The following is a 20,205-nucleotide window of genomic DNA, read 5'->3' on the forward strand; positions in this document are numbered from 1 at the left end:
TGGAAATAATCAAAAAGGATTGTTTTCCAATGACAAAAATTTCAGCTTAAGTAAAAATGCCTTACAATGGCATCCAACTGATCATCTTGCTGACTACTTTTTTACATCAAAATATTTTTCTGCATTTTGTCATTAATATACTGCTGTAGCCCCTTATTGAATGGCATTAAGCACTGCCACTGCCACTTATTTTTTGACACTTTGTTACACCCTAGTGCAGGCATGGGCAAACTATGGTCCACGGGCCGTATACAGGCCAATAGGGATGTTTTTCTGGCCCTGGCCGGTGCTACCCCGAGCAGGGTCAGAAGAAGGGCCCCGCTGGGGGGGGATGCACCGACCTGAGCCGCAGAAAACGTCCTCCAGATCTGAGCCTGCTATGGAAGAGTTTGCGGGTTATGTTCAGTGACACAGCCTGCCCACTCTCCCATCGCAAGCTCAGATCGACGATGGGAGAGTGGGCGGGGTTATGCCATCATGACGTCACGTTCAGTGGCGTCATGATGGCATAACCCTGCCCATTTTCCCATCGGCCCTGCCCCTCTGTCAAATTTTTTTTTCAGATTGTGGCCCCTGAGTCAAAAAGTTTGCCCACCCCTGCCCTAGTGCTACTGATCTCACACAACCCTCCAGCAATGTCTGGATGCCAATTCTCAGGGTTGGTTTCCTAAAAGCACGGCTTAATGCGCACAGTAATGCGTTACAGCAACATGTCACAATGCAGAGCAATTAAATCTTATATCCACCTTAAATGAACATTCCAAGCTGTGTGCATTGGTATACACTGGACGCCTGAAAGAACACCTGATAATTGTGCGTTGTATACATTGCAATTGAATGGACTGTCCTTTTGCATGTGTGCTCTTTTAAAACACACTGGGCAGTCTTATAGTATAGCATAGTGCAATGCATTTACATGTGTTTGATAGGAATGCCAATTAGGCCTTAGAAACTGGTACCATGCAGTGACCATGAAAACATAATAAAATGTATAAAAAAATATATGCAGCTTGCAAAATAAGAGGAGTGCTATATAGCAGCATCCATCTATACAGAATAAATAGATACTGAGAATTACACCTGGCATACAGGACAATAGATATGTCAGTGAGCAACATTTATACATATGGAATAAATATGAATATTGAGAATTACACCTGGAGAAAAGGATACATAGCACCGAATGGAATCTATATGAGTAGTAGAAGTACTTCTACCCTGTTTCCCCGAAAATAAGACAGTGTCCTAAGGTAATTTTTGCCCCAAAAATGCACTAGGGCTTATTTTCTGGTGATGTCCTATTTTTTTATGAACAAAAAAAATCAACATTTATACAAATATAGTCATGACATACCATTCTGGAACATCATCATAGCTCTCCAAACCCTGAAATCCATCTTGAAATTCTTGTGACTCCATTTCATTTAGAACCATTGGCCCCAATTTCTCATGTCTAGCAATAGCACTTTCCTTAAATAAGCACCTCTTGTCTATGTATTTAAATATATTGTAGCTTATTTTCGGGGTAGGGCTTTATACTTCGAACATCCTCAAAAATACAAAAAAATCCTGCTAGGGCTTATCTTTGGTGTAGGTCTTATTTTCGGGGAAACAGGGTATACAGTATAATCATTCAAGTCACCATTACAAAATGGACCCCATACTTTGCTCCCCCAGCAACCTGTGCTTTCTTTTTACCTCACATTCATCATCATGTGGTGATGTCAGAGCCCCATTGACTGACAAAGCAGTCAAAAGAAACTTCTGCAGGGTATTGGTGACATAGGCGGAAGCCTGCAAGTGCAATGGATAAAGTGTTTTAACTTGTTTTTTTAATATATTTATCCTGTAAAATTCATTAAAATTGAACTCAGAGTTTGGCTTTGATGAAAGTTCCAGGTTTAAAGTGTACCTAAACTCAGAAATTTCACTTTACATAAAAGGGTAGACAACCCTTTTATATAAGAAGAAAATTCTGTTGTTTAGGTGTAACACCCTTAAAAAAAAGGGTGCAGCACTGCCCTCTAATTCTGTGTCGCCTAGGCGATTGAGAATGAATGGGAGCACAAAGCCTCCCGGGATACCTATGTCACGTATCCCGGCTCTTGGGTGCTCCTTCTACGCATTCCCGAGTATCTTGGGTATGCACAGAAGAAGCCTTTTTGTGAAAAAAGAAAAATTTGTTGATCCCACACATGCGCAGTGAGATTGGAAAGTTTTTTACAACCTATGTGACCCGATCTCGCGCCTGCGTCAGGTGACGTAGGAAGAAGAACCAGGAAGAAGAGGCGAAGATGGCGGCTCGGAGTCGGGTACCGGGACGACGCGGGTCCCGATGGAAGACGCCTCCGGACCAATTGACTGAGCTGCGGGATTGAAGGTTAATGTATTTTTTTGTTTTTTTTGTTTTAGGCACTTTTAAATTTAGTTCCTCTTTAAAAACACTGAATAAATACTTTCTTATTAATGAATCTGAGTTTATGAGATGCCAGTGTCTGGGTTCCCATGTACTTGTGTACATAGCTGAGCACCCTTCCTTTACCACACAGAGAAGGGCTGTACCTGGTGGCACATGTCAGGGACTTTGGAGTGTGTTGTGAGGGGAGCCATAAAGGCGGCACACATTCCTCCATGGTGCTGAGGTGTGCTCCTCCTTTATTCCATCTCCGCCTGCTGCCTGTGGAGGGACACAAGCTTCTTCATTATCCCGGGGCCACAATGTCCTGGCAGACAGGACTCCCTTAGGGGATTCCTTTACATTACATGAGCCTACTACATTCCAGCCCTGGGAGAGACGTGTGCACCATGAGAATGCAGCTGCAGGTACAGTATAGAGAACTTGCCATTTTCATGCTGACTTATTACTAACAGGTGCCTTTACTTCACACCTTGTGTAGACATTACAGCCCTGTTGTGGAACTACAACACCCAGCATGCCCTGCAGGTGACAGGTTTATGCAGAGCCTTGCAGTTTCATAGCAACAGGTTTGTTGCTTTTTGCAACAATGCAAAGTTTACAAAGTTCATTATTAATCAAAGCATACAGTCTGCTTGGAATGGAGTAAAACTGCATACAGATGCTCAATATAATTTGTCATCACCTGTGCAGCTGACCCTTCACCATCACTTAGTGATTGTCCCTGCCGCTAATGGTTGCTGTATGGGAGACGCTGCATATGGCGTTCCATTCACCCATAGAACAGAGCGATAATATTAATGCACCTGCACATATTTTATATAACTGCATTCAGTGTTTATTTTACAGAAGAAATCATATATTATACAAGAGAAGATCCTTTCTAAATAAATCCATGCTCAAATTAGTATAATTTTGCACTATTCTGTGCATGGTATAATTGTTAGTTTTCAGTCCAGACTGTGATGATATTGTGTGAGACTGTTATAGGAAAACAGACATAATAAAATAATAATATGGTGCGTAATATTTTATTTATTACGCTATACAGATCATGTGCATGGGTTTGAAATGTAAGTAAATATAATGATACCATGAGATAAATCTGGAGACTTTTATTACAAACATTGATGGCCCTGTAAGGTCTAATACTGAAAGAATATAGGGTGATCGTGCATATCAAAGCATGTATACCATTGTGCACTGAGAGATAGAACTTCATTGCTCTGCCTGGTGCAGCTTGTTGGGTTTCCATGGAAACCATACTGCTATGATAAATCATTAGGACCCAGCTACATTGGAATTGTTATTAAAGTACAGCGCTAGTAATAGCTCTGCAGATTGCTGCTGTCTTCATTTTACACTGGCTTTTTTCTGTATGAAATGGAGATAAAATGTACATGGTGATGATAGTTACAGATCGTCGGCACTACTGACAACAAATCCATGCATGAGCATGAGCATGCATGAGCGGAAATACTTCTCTGATCCTCCACTGTTAGTATCATCCTTTGGTGGAGGTAATTCAGGTGCTGCATAAACTGGGAATAGGGTCAGTGGGGTCTATTGATAAAACAGGGAAATCATTTACTGCCATTGAAAGACACAGACCTGGAAGATTCCCACAATGAATGTCATGGAAGATTCCCACAGTGATTGTCGGTTTCCCGGTTTTATAAATAGAGCTCAATACAGTTTGTTTTACTGACTTTCATAAACTTTATGTGCCCCGGTATGAGGTTTATATGGAGGAAAATTGGCAAATAAAGAAGGAGATTTGGAGGGAGTTTGCAGCATATCGCTTCATGGAAGACAATGCCTGTAAGACCGGTTCTCTGGGGCCAGCACTGGTCGTCATGTCAAATTACTGTCGATAAAAATGATCTTTCATGATCATTTCCAGTGACAGATGAATGAATGTTGTGCACACATCACCATTTCTGTTTTATAGAGAGGAGAGTATGAGCAAGTGACACCTTGCTATTCTGTCCTTTATAGAAAAAGCACAGCAGCTGTTCCTGACAGTCATTCAATAATCCACAACAGCAGATCGATAGGAACTGCTGTACACATGTCAAATTAGCTTCTTTGGGGGTACATGGTAGACATTAATGCTCTAATGGTTGTAAAAGAAGAACATACAGTATTGTTCTTCTTTTACTACCATTAGAGCATTAATGTTTACCCTGTACCCCTGGAGAAGCCAGATAGGCAAAACGCGTTGGGTAACAAGATGTCCTATTCGTCTTATACGTTCAATATGTTCATAACTCATATCTAGAGTAGAATCTTCCAATGTATAGTTCAGCAGTCTCCACCCCATGATACCCTAATGAGAGTTGGACGAACAAACGTTTTGATGTATATTGTACTTGTGACTACCTACATAAAATATTTGCACAATAATAATAATAATAATAATAAACAGGATTTATATAGCGCCAACATATTACACAGCACTGTTCATTAAATAGGGGTTGCAAATGACAAATGAATACAGACAGTGACACAGGAGGAGAGAACCCTGACCCGAAGAGCTTACAGTCTAGTAGGTGGGGGAATTACCACACAAAAGGAGGGGAGAAGAATAGCCTTGAAAACTCTTTCTCTATTTATCAATTTACCCTACATATAGGGATTGCTATGTAACTACTCTCTACAATATTATTTAAGAGATTCTGGATTCTATATCACTGTGGATTTTTATTGAGCACACTTACTTTTCCTATAGATGGTGGTTGTTCATTTAATTATGCACTACACATTGATACTGTTTTGTTCGCAGTTAGGTATCACCATGCAGTGAGAGGAGTAATTCTATGACTATTTTTTTTTTTTATTAACTTTAACCTGATAAGCTGTACAAAATGTTAAAGAATTGTCCTAATCTTTCCTAGCATTATAATTATTCTAATTGTTCTTTATTCAAGACTTTTTACCTTCACCTACACCATAACAAATGATCATTAGTTTAGACTTTTATATGCAGAATACAAAGAATGTGGATAATTTTAGGCTCAAAACTTTTACAAAGATGTATCTAAGTTGAAGGTGACGTAGACCTGAAGGATGTAGTATTAGCGCAGTTTACTAGAAGAATCATGATGTGATAAGAACATCAATCATATGGCCCATCAATATTAGGGAGTGCCATTTACATTTCTTAATGACAGGCGGGAGGGTGAAGGATACCTCCTCCTACCAGCCTTTAGCTGGAATGTGAAATTCTGATTCTTCATTAATAGAATATTTGTATAAACTGTTACATTACATTTAGGGGTGCTTTAGAAAATTATCTACATACAGGACATGTCATTTATCACAAAGTGCACGTATCATTAAAATCAGAATATTAGTAGTGGTTTGTTATGGTTGCTACAACATAAAGCTCCTCAGTTATACTGAAATTCTGGGAATCTGTTGATACTCTGAACCCATTGTCCAGGTAGATGACATGCCAATTTATAACTTACAGTCAATAATAAATTAATAATTATCAATAAACCATAAACCACTGTAACTAATCAGATCAGATGATCTGGTATTTTTTTAATGGTGTTTATAAGGCCATATAAAAAAAAGCAAATTGATTCATCCACATGCACTTCAAAACCATCTAACTCAGAAAAGAGTTAAATGAGAGATATGCATCGGAAATAACGTTTAGCTAAAAATGAGTAAATGCTCCTCTTTATTCCCCAAGCTCATAGAAGCCTCTGCAGTGAAATATTTCCAAACAAATAAGCTCCTGATAGGATTCCATGTAAAATCTTAAGCATAAAAATTTGGATAGGCTCCTAAAACCTCTATGAGGTGTGTTTAGCCAGGCATTTGAAACCTGCTTCTTACCATCTTTGTTTGAAGCTATAATTATCTGATTTGAAACAAGAACCCTTTAAGCAGTAACTCAAACTGCCCTGTGTCACTCAATGAATACAGATGTCAAATAACTTGCTAATGTAGGCTTTTCCATGTTTTGTTATAAAGATCTTTTATGTTTTTCTAAACCTGCAGAAGAATAGGGCTGCATACACACATGCAATAATTGTCATTGGAAAGGATCTCTCACAATCCTTTCCAATGACAAAAGACTGCACAATGCATGAATGAAGACTGTACATACAGTACCGTTTTGCTCTATGGAGAGGGGAATAAAGACGGAGTGGCACCACCGTGCTCTCTCCCCTTCACTTTCATTACGAACGTTCCTTATTGTGGGATCCATGAACGAAAAACATTGAGCGCTATACACACACACCAGATTCTCTTACGATATAAGACCTAAGGCGATTATAGGACGAGAATCATCTGACGTGTGTACGTAGCCTTTATTTTACTATAACATGTTCGGAACTTATTGGCATGAAAGTTATTATGGTTAATCATGAACAAATTTTGGCTAATATTTTAATGCATTGCTGTAGTCTAGGTGATTATGTTTCTTTCCTAGTCTTATAATAACATACAGGTCCTAGTCATGGTCTTGTTAAAAAAACTTCTCTAAATACACTTGTAATTTGGGTATCACTTAGTTCATGCTTAACCACATGAAGAGGATTACCTTTTATTCTTTTATTACACTCAGAAATCTCTACATAAAGGCATTGTTTATCATTTAACAAATCATGGAGACTAAAACAAAATCCGGTATTTTTCCTGTTGACCACCTAATAGCTCCCCTTCTTGGGCACATAATCTTGAGTAAAGTGTGTTTATATACTGAGACAAAGACACTACCAGATACATGTTGGATTTTGTTAAGATGAACTGATCTAGGATTGTGCAGTATAGTTCTAACATTTTATTTGTGGATTTATAAGGTGATATTATGGTATTTTACCTTACCATAGTTATTATTACATAGCGCCAATATATTATGCAGCACTTTACAATGTCCATTGTCAAGGGGCTCACAATCTAATGTCTCTACCATCGTCATATGTCTTTAATACAATCTAAGGTCAATTTTGTCCAGAAGCCAATAAACCTAACCATGTTTTTGTAATCTGGGAGGATATCGGAGTATCCAGAGGAAACCCATGTAAACACGGGAAGAACCTGCAAACATGCAGATAGTGTCCTGGCCGAGATTCGAACCTGGGACCTAGTAATGTAAAAGCCAAAGTGCTAACCTCAGCCACGGTGCTGTATAAAACAAATAAAATGCACTTCCAATATTTAATGTTCTTTTTTTTCCTAAATTATTTTTCATCAGTTTAAGTATCACTGATTATGCTCTATAGGAAATAGAAATGACCCTGGTGGTGCCTGCTTTAGTGGCCACAAAACTTTTTACATGAGATCCACTGCTATAATTGATAATTTTCCCCATGTAGTAATACCTGCAGATAAGCTGTTTACTACATTTATATAACTCAAAAGTTTAATGAGTAACTTTTGGAGTTCATTTTGAGGAGTTTATATAGTATCTGAATCTGGGAAACAACCTTACAACAGTAATTTACTCAGGTTAATTGAAGCTGGGCCCGGTGTCAGTGGCTTTGATGCTTGTATAGTTAGCGTTATGTAATGCGTGAAAAATTGTACTAACTTCAAAAAATCTAAAGGTTGCTAACGTCCACATCATGCACAAATGTATCTGGTCAACAATAGTATCATAGCTCATTGGGTAAATTAGTTATTGGGTGCCTCTGTTTCTTTATAAAAATGAATTGATGACTGAGCAAACTCCATGTGAATTTTCTCAATTTCTCAATCTTCAAGGGAAAAGCTATAAGTCTATGATGTGTGCCATGTTGCTAATATGCGCATGAGTCAAAGAGAAATGATTTGCTGCCCAAATTGCAGCTGAAAATTGGCTTATTGTCACAGAAAAATGTCATGTTGCTGTCCTGGTCAATGTATATTTTTCTCACACACAGCTTTTGATTGCCATTAATGTCTGTCATCCAAAAAACTACCAGTGCTTTTAGTAAGATCCTGGCAGGAGCACATTCAGACTGCTGACTCAGCAGCGGTATTGTGATAATCTATCACAGAAAGAAATGCAGCTGAAGACACAATAAAAATACAACTTTATTATAAGTTAAATCTAACCCTTTTAAATTTTGATTTGAATTAAGCGTAAACACCCATTAGCTTGCAATGGGAACCCCTCTCATTGGGCATTGTAGTCTTTCCATATCTCCTTTTATACAGTATTTTTTATCAGACATTTAATGACAGATAAAAATGCCTATAATGCAAGCTCCTAGGGGCAGGGCGCTCTACAGTGTTACTGTCTGTATTCATCTGTCATTTGCAACCCCTATTTAATGTATAGGGTTGCAAAAAATGTTGGCGCTGTTTATTATTAATAATAAAAGATATAATAATAATAATGTACTATAGGAAACCAACTGTTTTATGTCAGCCTGTCAACCATAAAAACATTAAAAGTACTTATTGGTCCAAATCTGTAGCTCTCAGGTATAGGTATGTACACAGGCAGAAATTATAATACAAACATGTACAGATGCCTAAAGTATGTATGTGATCCTAGTTCTATAACCTGATATGAGAAGAGTCTCTTTAGGCACATTTATTATTATAAGGCATTGGCTTGTTTTTTACCAAATATGGGCCTGATGAGAATTGATGATGATGAAATTTGCAGTATTTGCAAAAAAATTCAATATGGGATAGGTTTTTGTTCTCCCTGCCTAAAAAAATAAAATAATTTTTCTGCAATATCTACAACTTGTTCAGTGCTGTCCCCCAAAGTCACTGTGCTCCATCATCCATCCGCTGTCTTCATTCACACTGAATGCTTACCAACCTCATTCAACCCACTTGGTGCTATTTACCTATTTCTTGAGTTCTCAGGCTGTCATGGCGCTATTCACCTATTTCCTGAGTCCTCAGGCTGTCATAGTGCTATTCATCTATTTCTTGTGTCTTCAGGCTATTCACCTATTTCGGAGTTCCCATGCTGTCATGGTGATATTCACCTATTTCCTGTGTCCTCAGGCTGTCATGGCGCTATTCACCTATTTCCTGAGATCTCAGGCTGTTATGGTGCTATTCACCTATTTCCTGCAGGCTGTCATGGCGCTATTCACCTATTTCCTGAGATCTCAGGCTGTTATGGTGCTATTCACCTATTTCCTGTGTCCTCAGGCTGTCATGGCGCTCTTCACCTATTTCCTGTATCCTCAGGCTGTCATGGAGCTCTTCACCTATTTCCTGTGACCTTAGACTGTCATGGCGCTATTCACCTATTTCCTTTGTCCTTAGGCTGTCATGATGCTATTCACCTAATTCCTGTGTCTTTAGGCTGTCATGGCGCTCTTCACCTATTTCTTGTGTCCTCAGGCTGTCATGGGGCTAATTACCTATTCCCTGTGTCCTCAGGCTGTCATGGCGCTATCCACCTATTTCCTGTGTCCTCAGGCTGTCATGGTGCTCCTCACCTATTTCCTGTATCCTCAGGCCGTCATGGAGCTATTCACCTATTTCCTGTTTCCTCAGGCTGTCATGGTGCTCTTCACCTATTTCCTGTGTCATCAGGCTGTCACGGCGCTATTCACCTATTTCCTGTGTCCCTAGACTGTCAAGGTGCTCTTCACCTATTTCCTGTGTCCTCGCACTGTCATGGGGCTATTCACCTATTTTTTGTGTCCTCAGGCTATCATGGCACTATTCACCTATTTCCTATGTCCACAGACTGTCATGATGCTATTCACCTATTTCCTGTGTCCTCAGGCTGTCATGGCGCTATTCACCTATTTCCTGTGTCCTCAGGCTGTCATGGCGCTATTCACCTATTTCCTGTGTCCACAGACTATAATGGCTCTATTCTCCTATTTCCTGAGTCCTCAGGCTATCATGGCGCTATTCACCTATTTCCTGTGTCCTCAGGCTGTCATGGCGCTATTCACCTTTTTCCTGTGTCCACAGACTATAATTTCTCTATTCTCCTATTTCCTGAGTCCTCAGGCTATCATGGCGCTATTCACCTATTTTCTGTGTCCTCAGGCTAACATGGACACACCACTTATGATGCTTTTATTACATCAGCCTGGTTGCTCATGTCACTGAGTGAATGTGACGTTCCTTGCAGCACTTAGACTTTAGATAAAGCAAAAGAGAAAGTGTCCTACTTATCACATGATTGGTTTGAGGAATGTTGGAATTACGGTATGTAAATAGGAAATATGGAGGAAATTTTTTAATTATAAATATAGTATATGCAGAAAATACATCACTTTAAACTAATAGTCACAAAGGAGTTGTTGGACTTTAAATTACAATACTACCTTTGCTTTGATTCTAGGCCATCGGATCATTTCTGTTCTGTTACAAAGCCCTGTCTGTTTTGTTTCAAATAAAGTAGTATGCATGTGTGTACAAATCCCGGTAGGATTGACTTTATTTACTGTGTACTAACCTGCTGATGCACGTTAATCTTTTGGTCCTTTCACAGTGAATTGGCTTCCAACATTGTTTATATTTGGTGTCATAATAAATTGGCTCATGCCTACGAAAAAGTGATAGCATGGGTTTAAATCTAATATATCTTAGCTTTCTGATTAGCTGTTATCAGAATTTAAATGAATGCTACTGTTCATGACAAACTGATTTTGTCTTCCTTATAATTACCTGATATGCCAAGTGTGTTTTAAGATCTAATTTATATAATATATAATTATATATAGCTGTAATCCGAGAAACATGCAAATTTGATTGTTCGGAAATAATAATCAGGTTTTATTAATCAGGTACATATTGTCTTTTGTTGCCAAGCCAAATATACACCAGATAATACTGTAGTCAGTGAAAGAAATGCAGATGAAAGGCGGCATTCTTCCTGCCCTTGACCCCAAATGAAAGGGGACATTCTTTTTGGCACTTTGCAGCAATGTAAAAGGCATTCTTCATCCTCCTGACCACCAGCTTATGGAAGCTCCTCTCCCAAATGTAAGGGGGCTTTCTGCAGCCACTCAGCAATCCACTGGCCTCTATTGTAGGGTAGCACCTCTTCCAGTGATGAAAGAATGGAGTTTAAATGCTTAAAGGCCTATTTGCAGCTTTAACATTGAAAGAACCACTTAATAGCAGCCAGATGGGGCGTTGCCCATTCCAGTAATAAATGAGGTGGCTATGACCTGGAGAAAACCTGTAATATGGGGCTGTATTTAGTATGGCATGGAAAATTTCTTCAGCAGCTGCTTATCAAATGTATAGTTCTAATACGTCATTGTGTTTCTACATAATGCAACATATATATTAAACAGCGTATACATCCAAAGACTTGATAAAGTAGTACAGGCTAAGATTGGCTGATATGTTTTTCTAACATTCAAGTTTATGAAAAACATTTTTCACTGACCACATAATGCTGGATGAATATAACAGGAAACTGCATTTTGCATAGAAACTTTCATCATGGATGCTGCTCCAGAAAGCTATCCAGAGTCCCCGGAGTTCCCTAGACTGTTTGGTGCAGATTCTAATATAGAATTAGAGATTTTTTTGGAAAATCTTACCATGAGCTTTGAAAAGCAAGTAGAAAAGGTAGGTACAAATGAAGCTGATTGTCAATCAATTCTACTAATTTAATGAAGATGAGGTATTGAAATAGATTGCATCAAATAGATATTGAAGAAAAATCTGTTGTCTGGACTGGATCCTGTTGGCTGATATAATATGGCTTCAATAAAAGCAGTCAACAATGATACCTTGATCATGTAGTGGGCATAGATGGGCAAAAGGCTTGGAGAGATCAGCATGTGTTAACACTTCTATCCATTGTTCAGCCTGCTTGTATCCCCTGTGTTCTTGCAGCATGGAAGATGAGTACAGTATAGGTGAACTGAAAATATAAAGACTTCCATCCCAAAGGATTGCTTTAATGGGTCTGAGGATTTACCAATAAATTGATAAAGTATTGCCTCAATAGGTCTTTCATGGCTTATCCTCATGTGATTGATGTTAAAGTATACCTAAACCATGGCCTACCATAGCTTTCTCCCTTTTAGTCTATAGATATATAATTTTATAGCAGTTTATCTGTTGCTCCAGTTCAAGCAATACCTGTTCTAGAATTCTTGTGAGCTAACATCTCCATGTGATCCCTTCATGTGCTACACGTGTGTGTGTGTGTGTGTGTGTGTGTGTGGGGGGGGGGGGGGGGAACTTTATATCTAATTTTATCAAATACTTATGATCCTTTTTGTAACATAAAATTTGAAATAAATAACACATAAGGATCAATTCACTAGGCTGTATGCAAGAGTTTTGACTTTGGAGGAAGTTTAAATCTTTCAGCAGGTTTTTTAAATCTTGAACTTAGTTTTCCTAATTATTGTGACTAGGAACCTTGTCTTTCCAAATTCACAAAGATTTTCTTCCTCATTAGTTTGTTGTTCCGTTGAATGTTATCTAGTTATCTAATTGCATGGTATGTAGCTACTGAGTAAATGTACAGTCATGAAAAAGTAAAGTATACCCTCTTTTAAGTTTTTATTTATTAGGACATAATATTAATAATAAAAAACATCTGGTCCTAATTCTAAAATTCTAACTCCAAGATTCTAAAATGATTTAAATTTTTTTTAATTTCAAGTATAAAACAACACATAAGAGATTTCATTGTCATTATTTATTGAAAGCCAAAAGAGAGGCCATGTGTGAAAAACTAAGTACAACCAATGATTTAATAGCATGTAGAACCACCTTTAGCAGCAATAACTTGAATAAGGCATTTTATGGAGGAATTTGTCTATCTCTTCTCTACAACTTTGCTTTAGTTCATTGAGGTTTGCAGGCATGATATTTTGTGCAAGCTTTAGCACACATTTGAAACTAAAACAGTTTGGCATACAGAAGAGTTCATGGTGGACTCATGGTGAACTGGCTGTGAAACAAGCCCAAATCGTTACCCCTTCATCACTGTGCTTGGCACGTGTCTGTGATATTATGCTGTGCATTATAGCCAAAGAAGAATGCTCTCTCAAACAAGTCTTATTTGTTCAGTCTTTTGCAGTGGTACTGTTATACCATTTAATATGCTAACTGAGGTCTGTAGAGTCTGAGATGAAGCTTTTTGTTTTTTTTGCAATTTCTCTGAGCATTGTATAGTCTGACCTTGGTGTTTGCTAGATGCCCATTCCTGGGAAGATTGTCAGCTGTCTTGAATGCTTTCCTCTTGTAAATATTATGTCTCATTGCAAAATGATGGACTTCAGATTGTTTGTAAATTACCTTATAAATTTACAGAATGATGGACAGCAACAATTCCTTCTCTAAGGTCATTGTTGGTGCCTTTCCTCCATGGTTGATGATTTATATGATTCGGGTAATTAATTCAAGCAAACTGACAAAACATTGTGTGGTCAGTTACTCAAGTGTGTTTATTTGTAGCACCTGGCTGCTTTACTTAATTTTGCATACATCTCTTCAGCATTTTATTAAATAAACAATGACAAAGTGTAATATATCTTGTGTTGTTGCTCATCTGAGGTGGTATTTACCTTAATTTATTTAGTTGTTAGTTTTAGAGCCTGTCAAAGACCAAGTGATTTATATTATGCCCTGATATGTTAAACCTCAATCCTACTTATCTTGCAGAATTAGACGTACAAACAAGCATCAGTATATTATGTTAGATAGTATTTTACCTATTTAGTTATTACTTTGGTAACCAAAATGATGGTGATTTGTTTATCTATACCAGGTTCTATAGTTGCTTTTAATTTATCCACTTAATTTCAACTAGTTGTAATCAAAACCACCTCCCTTGGGGTTTGGCTCTCTAGGCCGGGGCAATGAAAGTCACCCTTTCTGTCTTCCTTATCATTATGTATTATGTCCTAATTATGTTGTCCTTATTTTTATGAATTACCAAATCCAGGAAAGAGATATTATGTTCATTTTATGTCACAGTGAACTGGAATTTTATTGCATTAGATTTGTTACACACAGTTGTTACAACAATAAATTCAAATGCATTTAGCATGTGCTTTTATGGGATATTATTTGTGATGTCAACTGTTAAAATGTAAAGACCCATTTATTTATATTACATTTCATATAATATTCACTTATTGAAAACATGCCACCTAACCAAGGCTTTTACTGACTTTGGTGAAAGCTTTATAACCTGAAAAATGACAGTGGGTTGCCACTACATAAGAAGTAGAAACTAAGGAAATTTGAGAAAGAGATCATTGTTACTGATTAATATTGTGCATTCTGTAACATGTGCAGTGATGAGTACTGTGCTGTTGAAAGACTTGTCCAGATTCCTGTCTATTCAGTTCAGTATAGGAGTGTTCAAACACAGTGAAATTCATTCATTACAGAAGGCACAATGATGGAACAGTCATTTTTAGTGTTAGCAGATGTGTGCAAACACATTAAAGAAGGAGAGAAGGACAGTTGGGGGTTTGTTGGCAAAATGGTGAATAATGGTATTGTACAATACCATATGTAGTTCACATATAGTGAATATACAAATAGTGTTACATAAAGTTACAAGAGTAACATAATTATTAATTCCAAGTCCACTTAAATAGTGGAGCTTTTTTGGATAAAAGGCCTTTCACTTGGATAAGGATATTCTATGGAGTTAGCAGCTAAAAATTACTAGTCAGTCAAATTGTCTAGGTATCCCGAAAAACTCCACTATTTAGGCGAACTTGGAATTATTAATTCTGTTACTCTATTAGCTTTGTAACACTATTTGTATGTTCACTATGCATGCTTTATATACAGTTTTTCACAATGTTGCCAACAAAACTTCTACTGTCCTTCTCTCCTTCTTTAAACTCCTTTACTGAAAAAATGTATTTAGGGGCTGTCAACCTAAAAATATCTGCGTAAGAGACACCCAAAACCCTATACCATAGAGAAATATGAAGCAGATTCCAACCACCACCAACTTACCACTGAGATACCCTTTTTATACACCAAGTCTGATTGATCTGGAGACATGGGGTCTCCAGGCGCAGTTAACAACCTAAAATAGCCCAACAATGCCCCAGAGAAGCAAGGAAGTTTTGAGTATGAAAGGTAAAAGGTAGCCAGGTCTTATTCTGTACGACATATACCTGTGTTCCCCTGACAGACCTTTGTGTTTCAGTACACATTTCCATATGGGCCACACCATATTCACTTGATTTAGGTGACAAACTCATGAGCGCTGTACACTCAGCACCCTTTACATTCTTTTTAGAGGGGGGGGGGACAATGGAGTGGTACCCCGCTGTGCTCTTATCTCTTGACTTTTTTGGATCTGTCCTAGTAGATCCATGTGTTCTACACATGGCAAATTCGTCCCCGACCATTTGTCTTCAGTGATATTCATCTAATGTGTGTATAGCCTAACACTTTGAAACCCCTTTCCCCCCTTTCCTTCCAGAACATATTTTACTATTTTTTTCCCAAAGAGAATTAAGGGTAGAAGAAGGGTGGCTAGTAAGAGGATGGAAAGAGGGGAAACATGTCAGAAAAAAAAAAATCATAACAAAAGGAGAAACCCTCTATATCATATCTGCTAACTAACATTAAACTCAAGGAAAGTGACTTTGCAAACTAGGGAGATCTGCTGCCCACAGCAGATTTTCATGACCACATTTAGGCCTACCTGTGCGTACACACTTCCAATTTTTATCGTTCAAAATGAACGACGAACGAACGACGAACGATCGATTGGGCAAAAATCGTTCGTAAAAAAAGTAACCAACGACGCCGACGAACGAGGAGTACAATATCTACGAACGATCGTGTCGTTATCTCTATGTGCAGGATCGGTGCTATACGATCGTTCGTAGATATCGTGCAGGGTCGTTCGTTGTTCGTTTTCCAACGATAATAATTGGAAGTGTGTACGTAGCTTACCTTAAGAGAAGCCTCTACTTATAGGCTCCCAGATCAGTAATAGTAGGCAGTTGACCTGCAAATAAAATTTTGGTAGGCATTTACTAAAAGTAAAACAAATCAGCAATCTTTCCATGGTCTGTTGACAGTTGAGCAGGACTAACATTTTAATGAACCTATTTCCCTTTACCCCTAGTAAGCTAGTTCCACAATCCCTTTGATTTTTAAGCTAGGCTGAGTCATTCCGTTGTGGAAACTGAATATTTCACTTGGGATGGATATACTGTAAGGTGGGTTGGGTCCAACTGTTATCTGATCTTATGCAATAAGGAAATACATAAATGTTTACTTGGAAAATAGACTTTCCTTTATCATGTGTTAGGAATGCACTAGCTCTAGTTCTAAAATTAGGTGGGGATTTTATAAAAACACCGTGTTATTAATACATCTGTTAAATTGATTTTGCTTTTATTGTTTAGTCTCAGAAATCTTGGATTGAAGGAATTTTCTGCAAACGAGAATGTGCAAAGATAATACCAGCAACCAAAGATCCTCACAGGTAGTGTATTCTACTTTTTAGGCGTTAAAATCCTACGTTTGAAAAAGTGTAAAAAAATTAATTACACAATTCTCACTGAGATCACCATACAGAATGGCTATTGAATAGATGAATGTGCTATAAACCACAAAAATTGTGTTTATAACATAGGCAGACAACTGATTCAGAAAATAAATATTAGTTTAAGTAAAGTATAAAAAATAGCATTTTTCATTTCTTATTTTTAATATTTTAAGGCTGGGTGTACACTAATGTTTTTTTTAAATGCCTATAAAGCTGCGTAGTGGATATTTGCAGATTTCCAGGCATTTGTCAGCCGTTACAGGGTCTTCTCCTCCTGTGTCACTGTCTGTATAGTCTGTCAGTCATTTTCAACCCCTGTTTTTGTACAGTGCTGCGTAATATGTCGGTGCTATATACATCCTATTATTATTATTATTATTATTATTATTATTATTATATTATTATATTATTATAAAAATAATATTGCAGTTGAGTGTGATGGCAATAACCCATTAGTGTTAATGTGAAAAGCCATTTTAGGATTCACCCTATTAAATGATTAAATTACCAATTTATTTTCTGGACATTGTCAATTCAATTGGAGCATTATCTACAGAGCATGATTTTTTATTTTCTCTTCCCCGTGTCCAAATCCTCCTTGCATCTACTAGTTTGTGTCCTTACTATTCAGATGGCCAGTGGTTTTGTGGTCAGAGGTCAAGTGATCCAGACTAGTAGCATGTTTACATAAGGTGAAGTATATTTATTTTAAATGTATTTATATGGCACATTATCATGTTTTGGGGTCACGTTAACATAATAGGACACAATCGGATACGTTCTTAATTAACCTGTGTTTTTCCAATGCAGACCAAATCAGCAGGTACCCTTTTATGTAGCATTCTTTGCACATGCACCTTACTTTCTCTCCCTCAGCAAACCATTCAACTGTGGGATGCAGTAACATTGCGTAGTTATTGTCATGTTAAGTTCTTAGCGAAAATATATGGTTGGCTTGGTCAAATTTCAGGGAAAATATTCCAGTTCTGGGCTATTTGGGGAAGTAGTAACTTTTCTGACCTTAATCAGTCCCATATTAAAGCTATGCACAAATCCAAAATATTATAATACCCTCAGTAAACAAACTGAAGTATGGCTAAGATACTTGAGATGAGTAATTTAACTTTGTGTTTTCTTTTGCAGATGTCATGGAGGATGCCATATCTGCCAAAATCTAATCAGGTGATTAATTTTGTAATAAAAATTACCTAACTGCAGTGTACCTTTTGCAAACTGTTGTCTGTATGTTAACTGAAAAATTCAGGGTGCCTGATGATTTATTTAACAAGGCTTAAGAAAAAAGATTTCATTGTTACATGACAAAGAACCAAATGTTTATAATTGTTTACTGTGACACTGTTTTCAAGTAACACTGTTTTCAAGTAAGTATTAAAGGAGACTGTACATATTGTAAGCTTCACCTCACATGTACTGTGGATCTGGCCTCTGTCCATTGTTCTGCAGAATGCATTTCCTGGCAGTGATTATTTCAGTATGTTTGCTTCTCAAAGAGAATGCCAGTAGACCTAATCTGTTGAGTGCAGTTTACATTGATTCTGCATTTGCCAATTATGAGGTCCACCTTAAACATTGCAAATACTAGCATATGATTGTCTGTTCCTTGATAATGTAGAATATTGATGAGAATGTTAGCAAGACTGTGCACATGACAAATTAGAATAGACTTGTACTCAGGTAATAGATACGATAGTGTATGACAGTTCCATTATTGCAGACATAGCTGGAGACAAGGCACAGGGCACCTAAAGTGAATTTGTACCTTTCTCATTCAGGGGAAGGAACAAGTCTTCCTAATGCTGTTCTATCACATTCTTCTTTTGGACTCCACACTCTCTTACAATCTTTTCATTCAAGTATTTTTCTTACACTTTCATTTTAGGAGATTTTTTTGCCTATCAATAGTAAACAGTTCTAACAAATTGGGCCTGTTTTAATAAAGCTACCTAAGACTGGAGAATAGACTATCATGTGAGAACCTGGATGATCCACCAGGAATGGGTCTGGTCCAGGATTGAAAACATTTGCCATCTAATAGCAAATTATTCTTAAGAAATCTATTCCAGTTTTTTTGAGCTGTCAGGCTCATAGGTGCTGATTTATTAAAGCTCTCTGTGGCTGGGGAGGATACACAGTGAAGCTGGGTGATCCAACAAACCTTAAATGGATTTCTCAAAAGTAATTTGCTATTTGTTAGGATAGCATTCTAACATTCATTCCAGGTTTGCTGGAACACCCAGTTTTACTGATGAAAGTGTATCTGCTCCAGCCTTGGAGAGCTTTATTAAGTATGGCCCATTGTGTGTGGACAATTTAAAATGCATGTCAAGTTGAGGATATCAGGGTAATTTGCATTTTTTTATTTGCAGGGTAATTTGGCTCACCAGATAACTATATGACTATTCAAAAGTACTACAATCCCTTGATTTATATACTATCATTTCTCCTAAAACAAATTGTATCCCTAAACACTCTAACTTGTAATTGTTAATAGTTTTTTCCAAACTCCCTGCTGTTATTCACCTGAAAACTCCCAAAACCTGCTTCTGTTCATGCTAAGATATTGGTACATTGATTAACTAATTGATATATTTGGCGCTTATAACCCATGTACACACACACATGCTACTCCACTTTTTTTTTGTTCAGTAGTCATCCACAGCACTCATATGTTACTTATGTAGTAGCTGCTGGTGATTTCTTTCACCCATAACAAAAACATATAAATGGAGATGGCTGCTCAGATCTTGTAAGGATGTTTATTTTTTTCCACAGGGATATTTTTAGGTTGTATTTTGCAGTACACACTACGGATTTCTTTACATTCCTTCATTCGTTTTAGGGCCTGCAAAGTCTTACAAAATAGGGATGAGTTTTTGTGTTAAGGCTATGGTGGTAAAAAAATTGTCAAGCTAATTTTATAATAGACTAAGGTGGCCACAAAGGATATTAGGTGTGCAGATAAATGTATATGATTGCAAAAATTCTTTGGACCTCACCCCTAGAAACAGTTCATAGTCCATTGTTAACAATAAAGTGGGCTCACACAAAAACGCTGAATTGTGCTTTAGGTGCTTCTGTGGAAGATTAATTGGAGATCATCCAGGTTTAGATTACGACTGGCCAGTTTATTCTGATGCACAAGGAAGATGTGATGAAGAATGGTTAGTTCACAAACATACAAAAGCAAGCCCCACAGATGCATTTGGCACCATCAATTTCCAGGATGGCCATCATACATATCATGCAAAGGTAGGCCAAATAAATAAACAAAAGATGAATAAAAGATTTGCATAATTTAATTTTGATTGAAGTACAGTATATACCA

General features: G+C 37.5%; 1 protein-coding gene across 1 annotated transcript in view; it reads left to right on the forward strand.

Moving 5' to 3' along the window:
• The first annotated feature begins 2,721 nt into the window (after positions 1-2,721).
• TRPM6 (transient receptor potential cation channel subfamily M member 6) overlaps positions 2,722-20,205 on the forward strand; it is a 92,824-nt gene continuing 75,340 nt past the window's right edge. Inside the window, exons 1-4 of the mRNA XM_072404141.1 lie at positions 2,722-2,823; positions 16,717-16,796; positions 18,003-18,041; positions 19,949-20,129. Coding sequence (XP_072260242.1) covers positions 2,764-2,823; positions 16,717-16,796; positions 18,003-18,041; positions 19,949-20,129 — 360 coding nt within the window. The 5' untranslated portion in view covers positions 2,722-2,763. The remainder of the gene's footprint in view (positions 2,824-16,716; positions 16,797-18,002; positions 18,042-19,948; positions 20,130-20,205) is intronic.

Source organism: Pyxicephalus adspersus, chromosome 3, assembly GCF_032062135.1.
Source record: "Pyxicephalus adspersus chromosome 3, UCB_Pads_2.0, whole genome shotgun sequence".
NCBI lineage: Eukaryota > Metazoa > Chordata > Amphibia > Anura > Pyxicephalidae > Pyxicephalus > Pyxicephalus adspersus.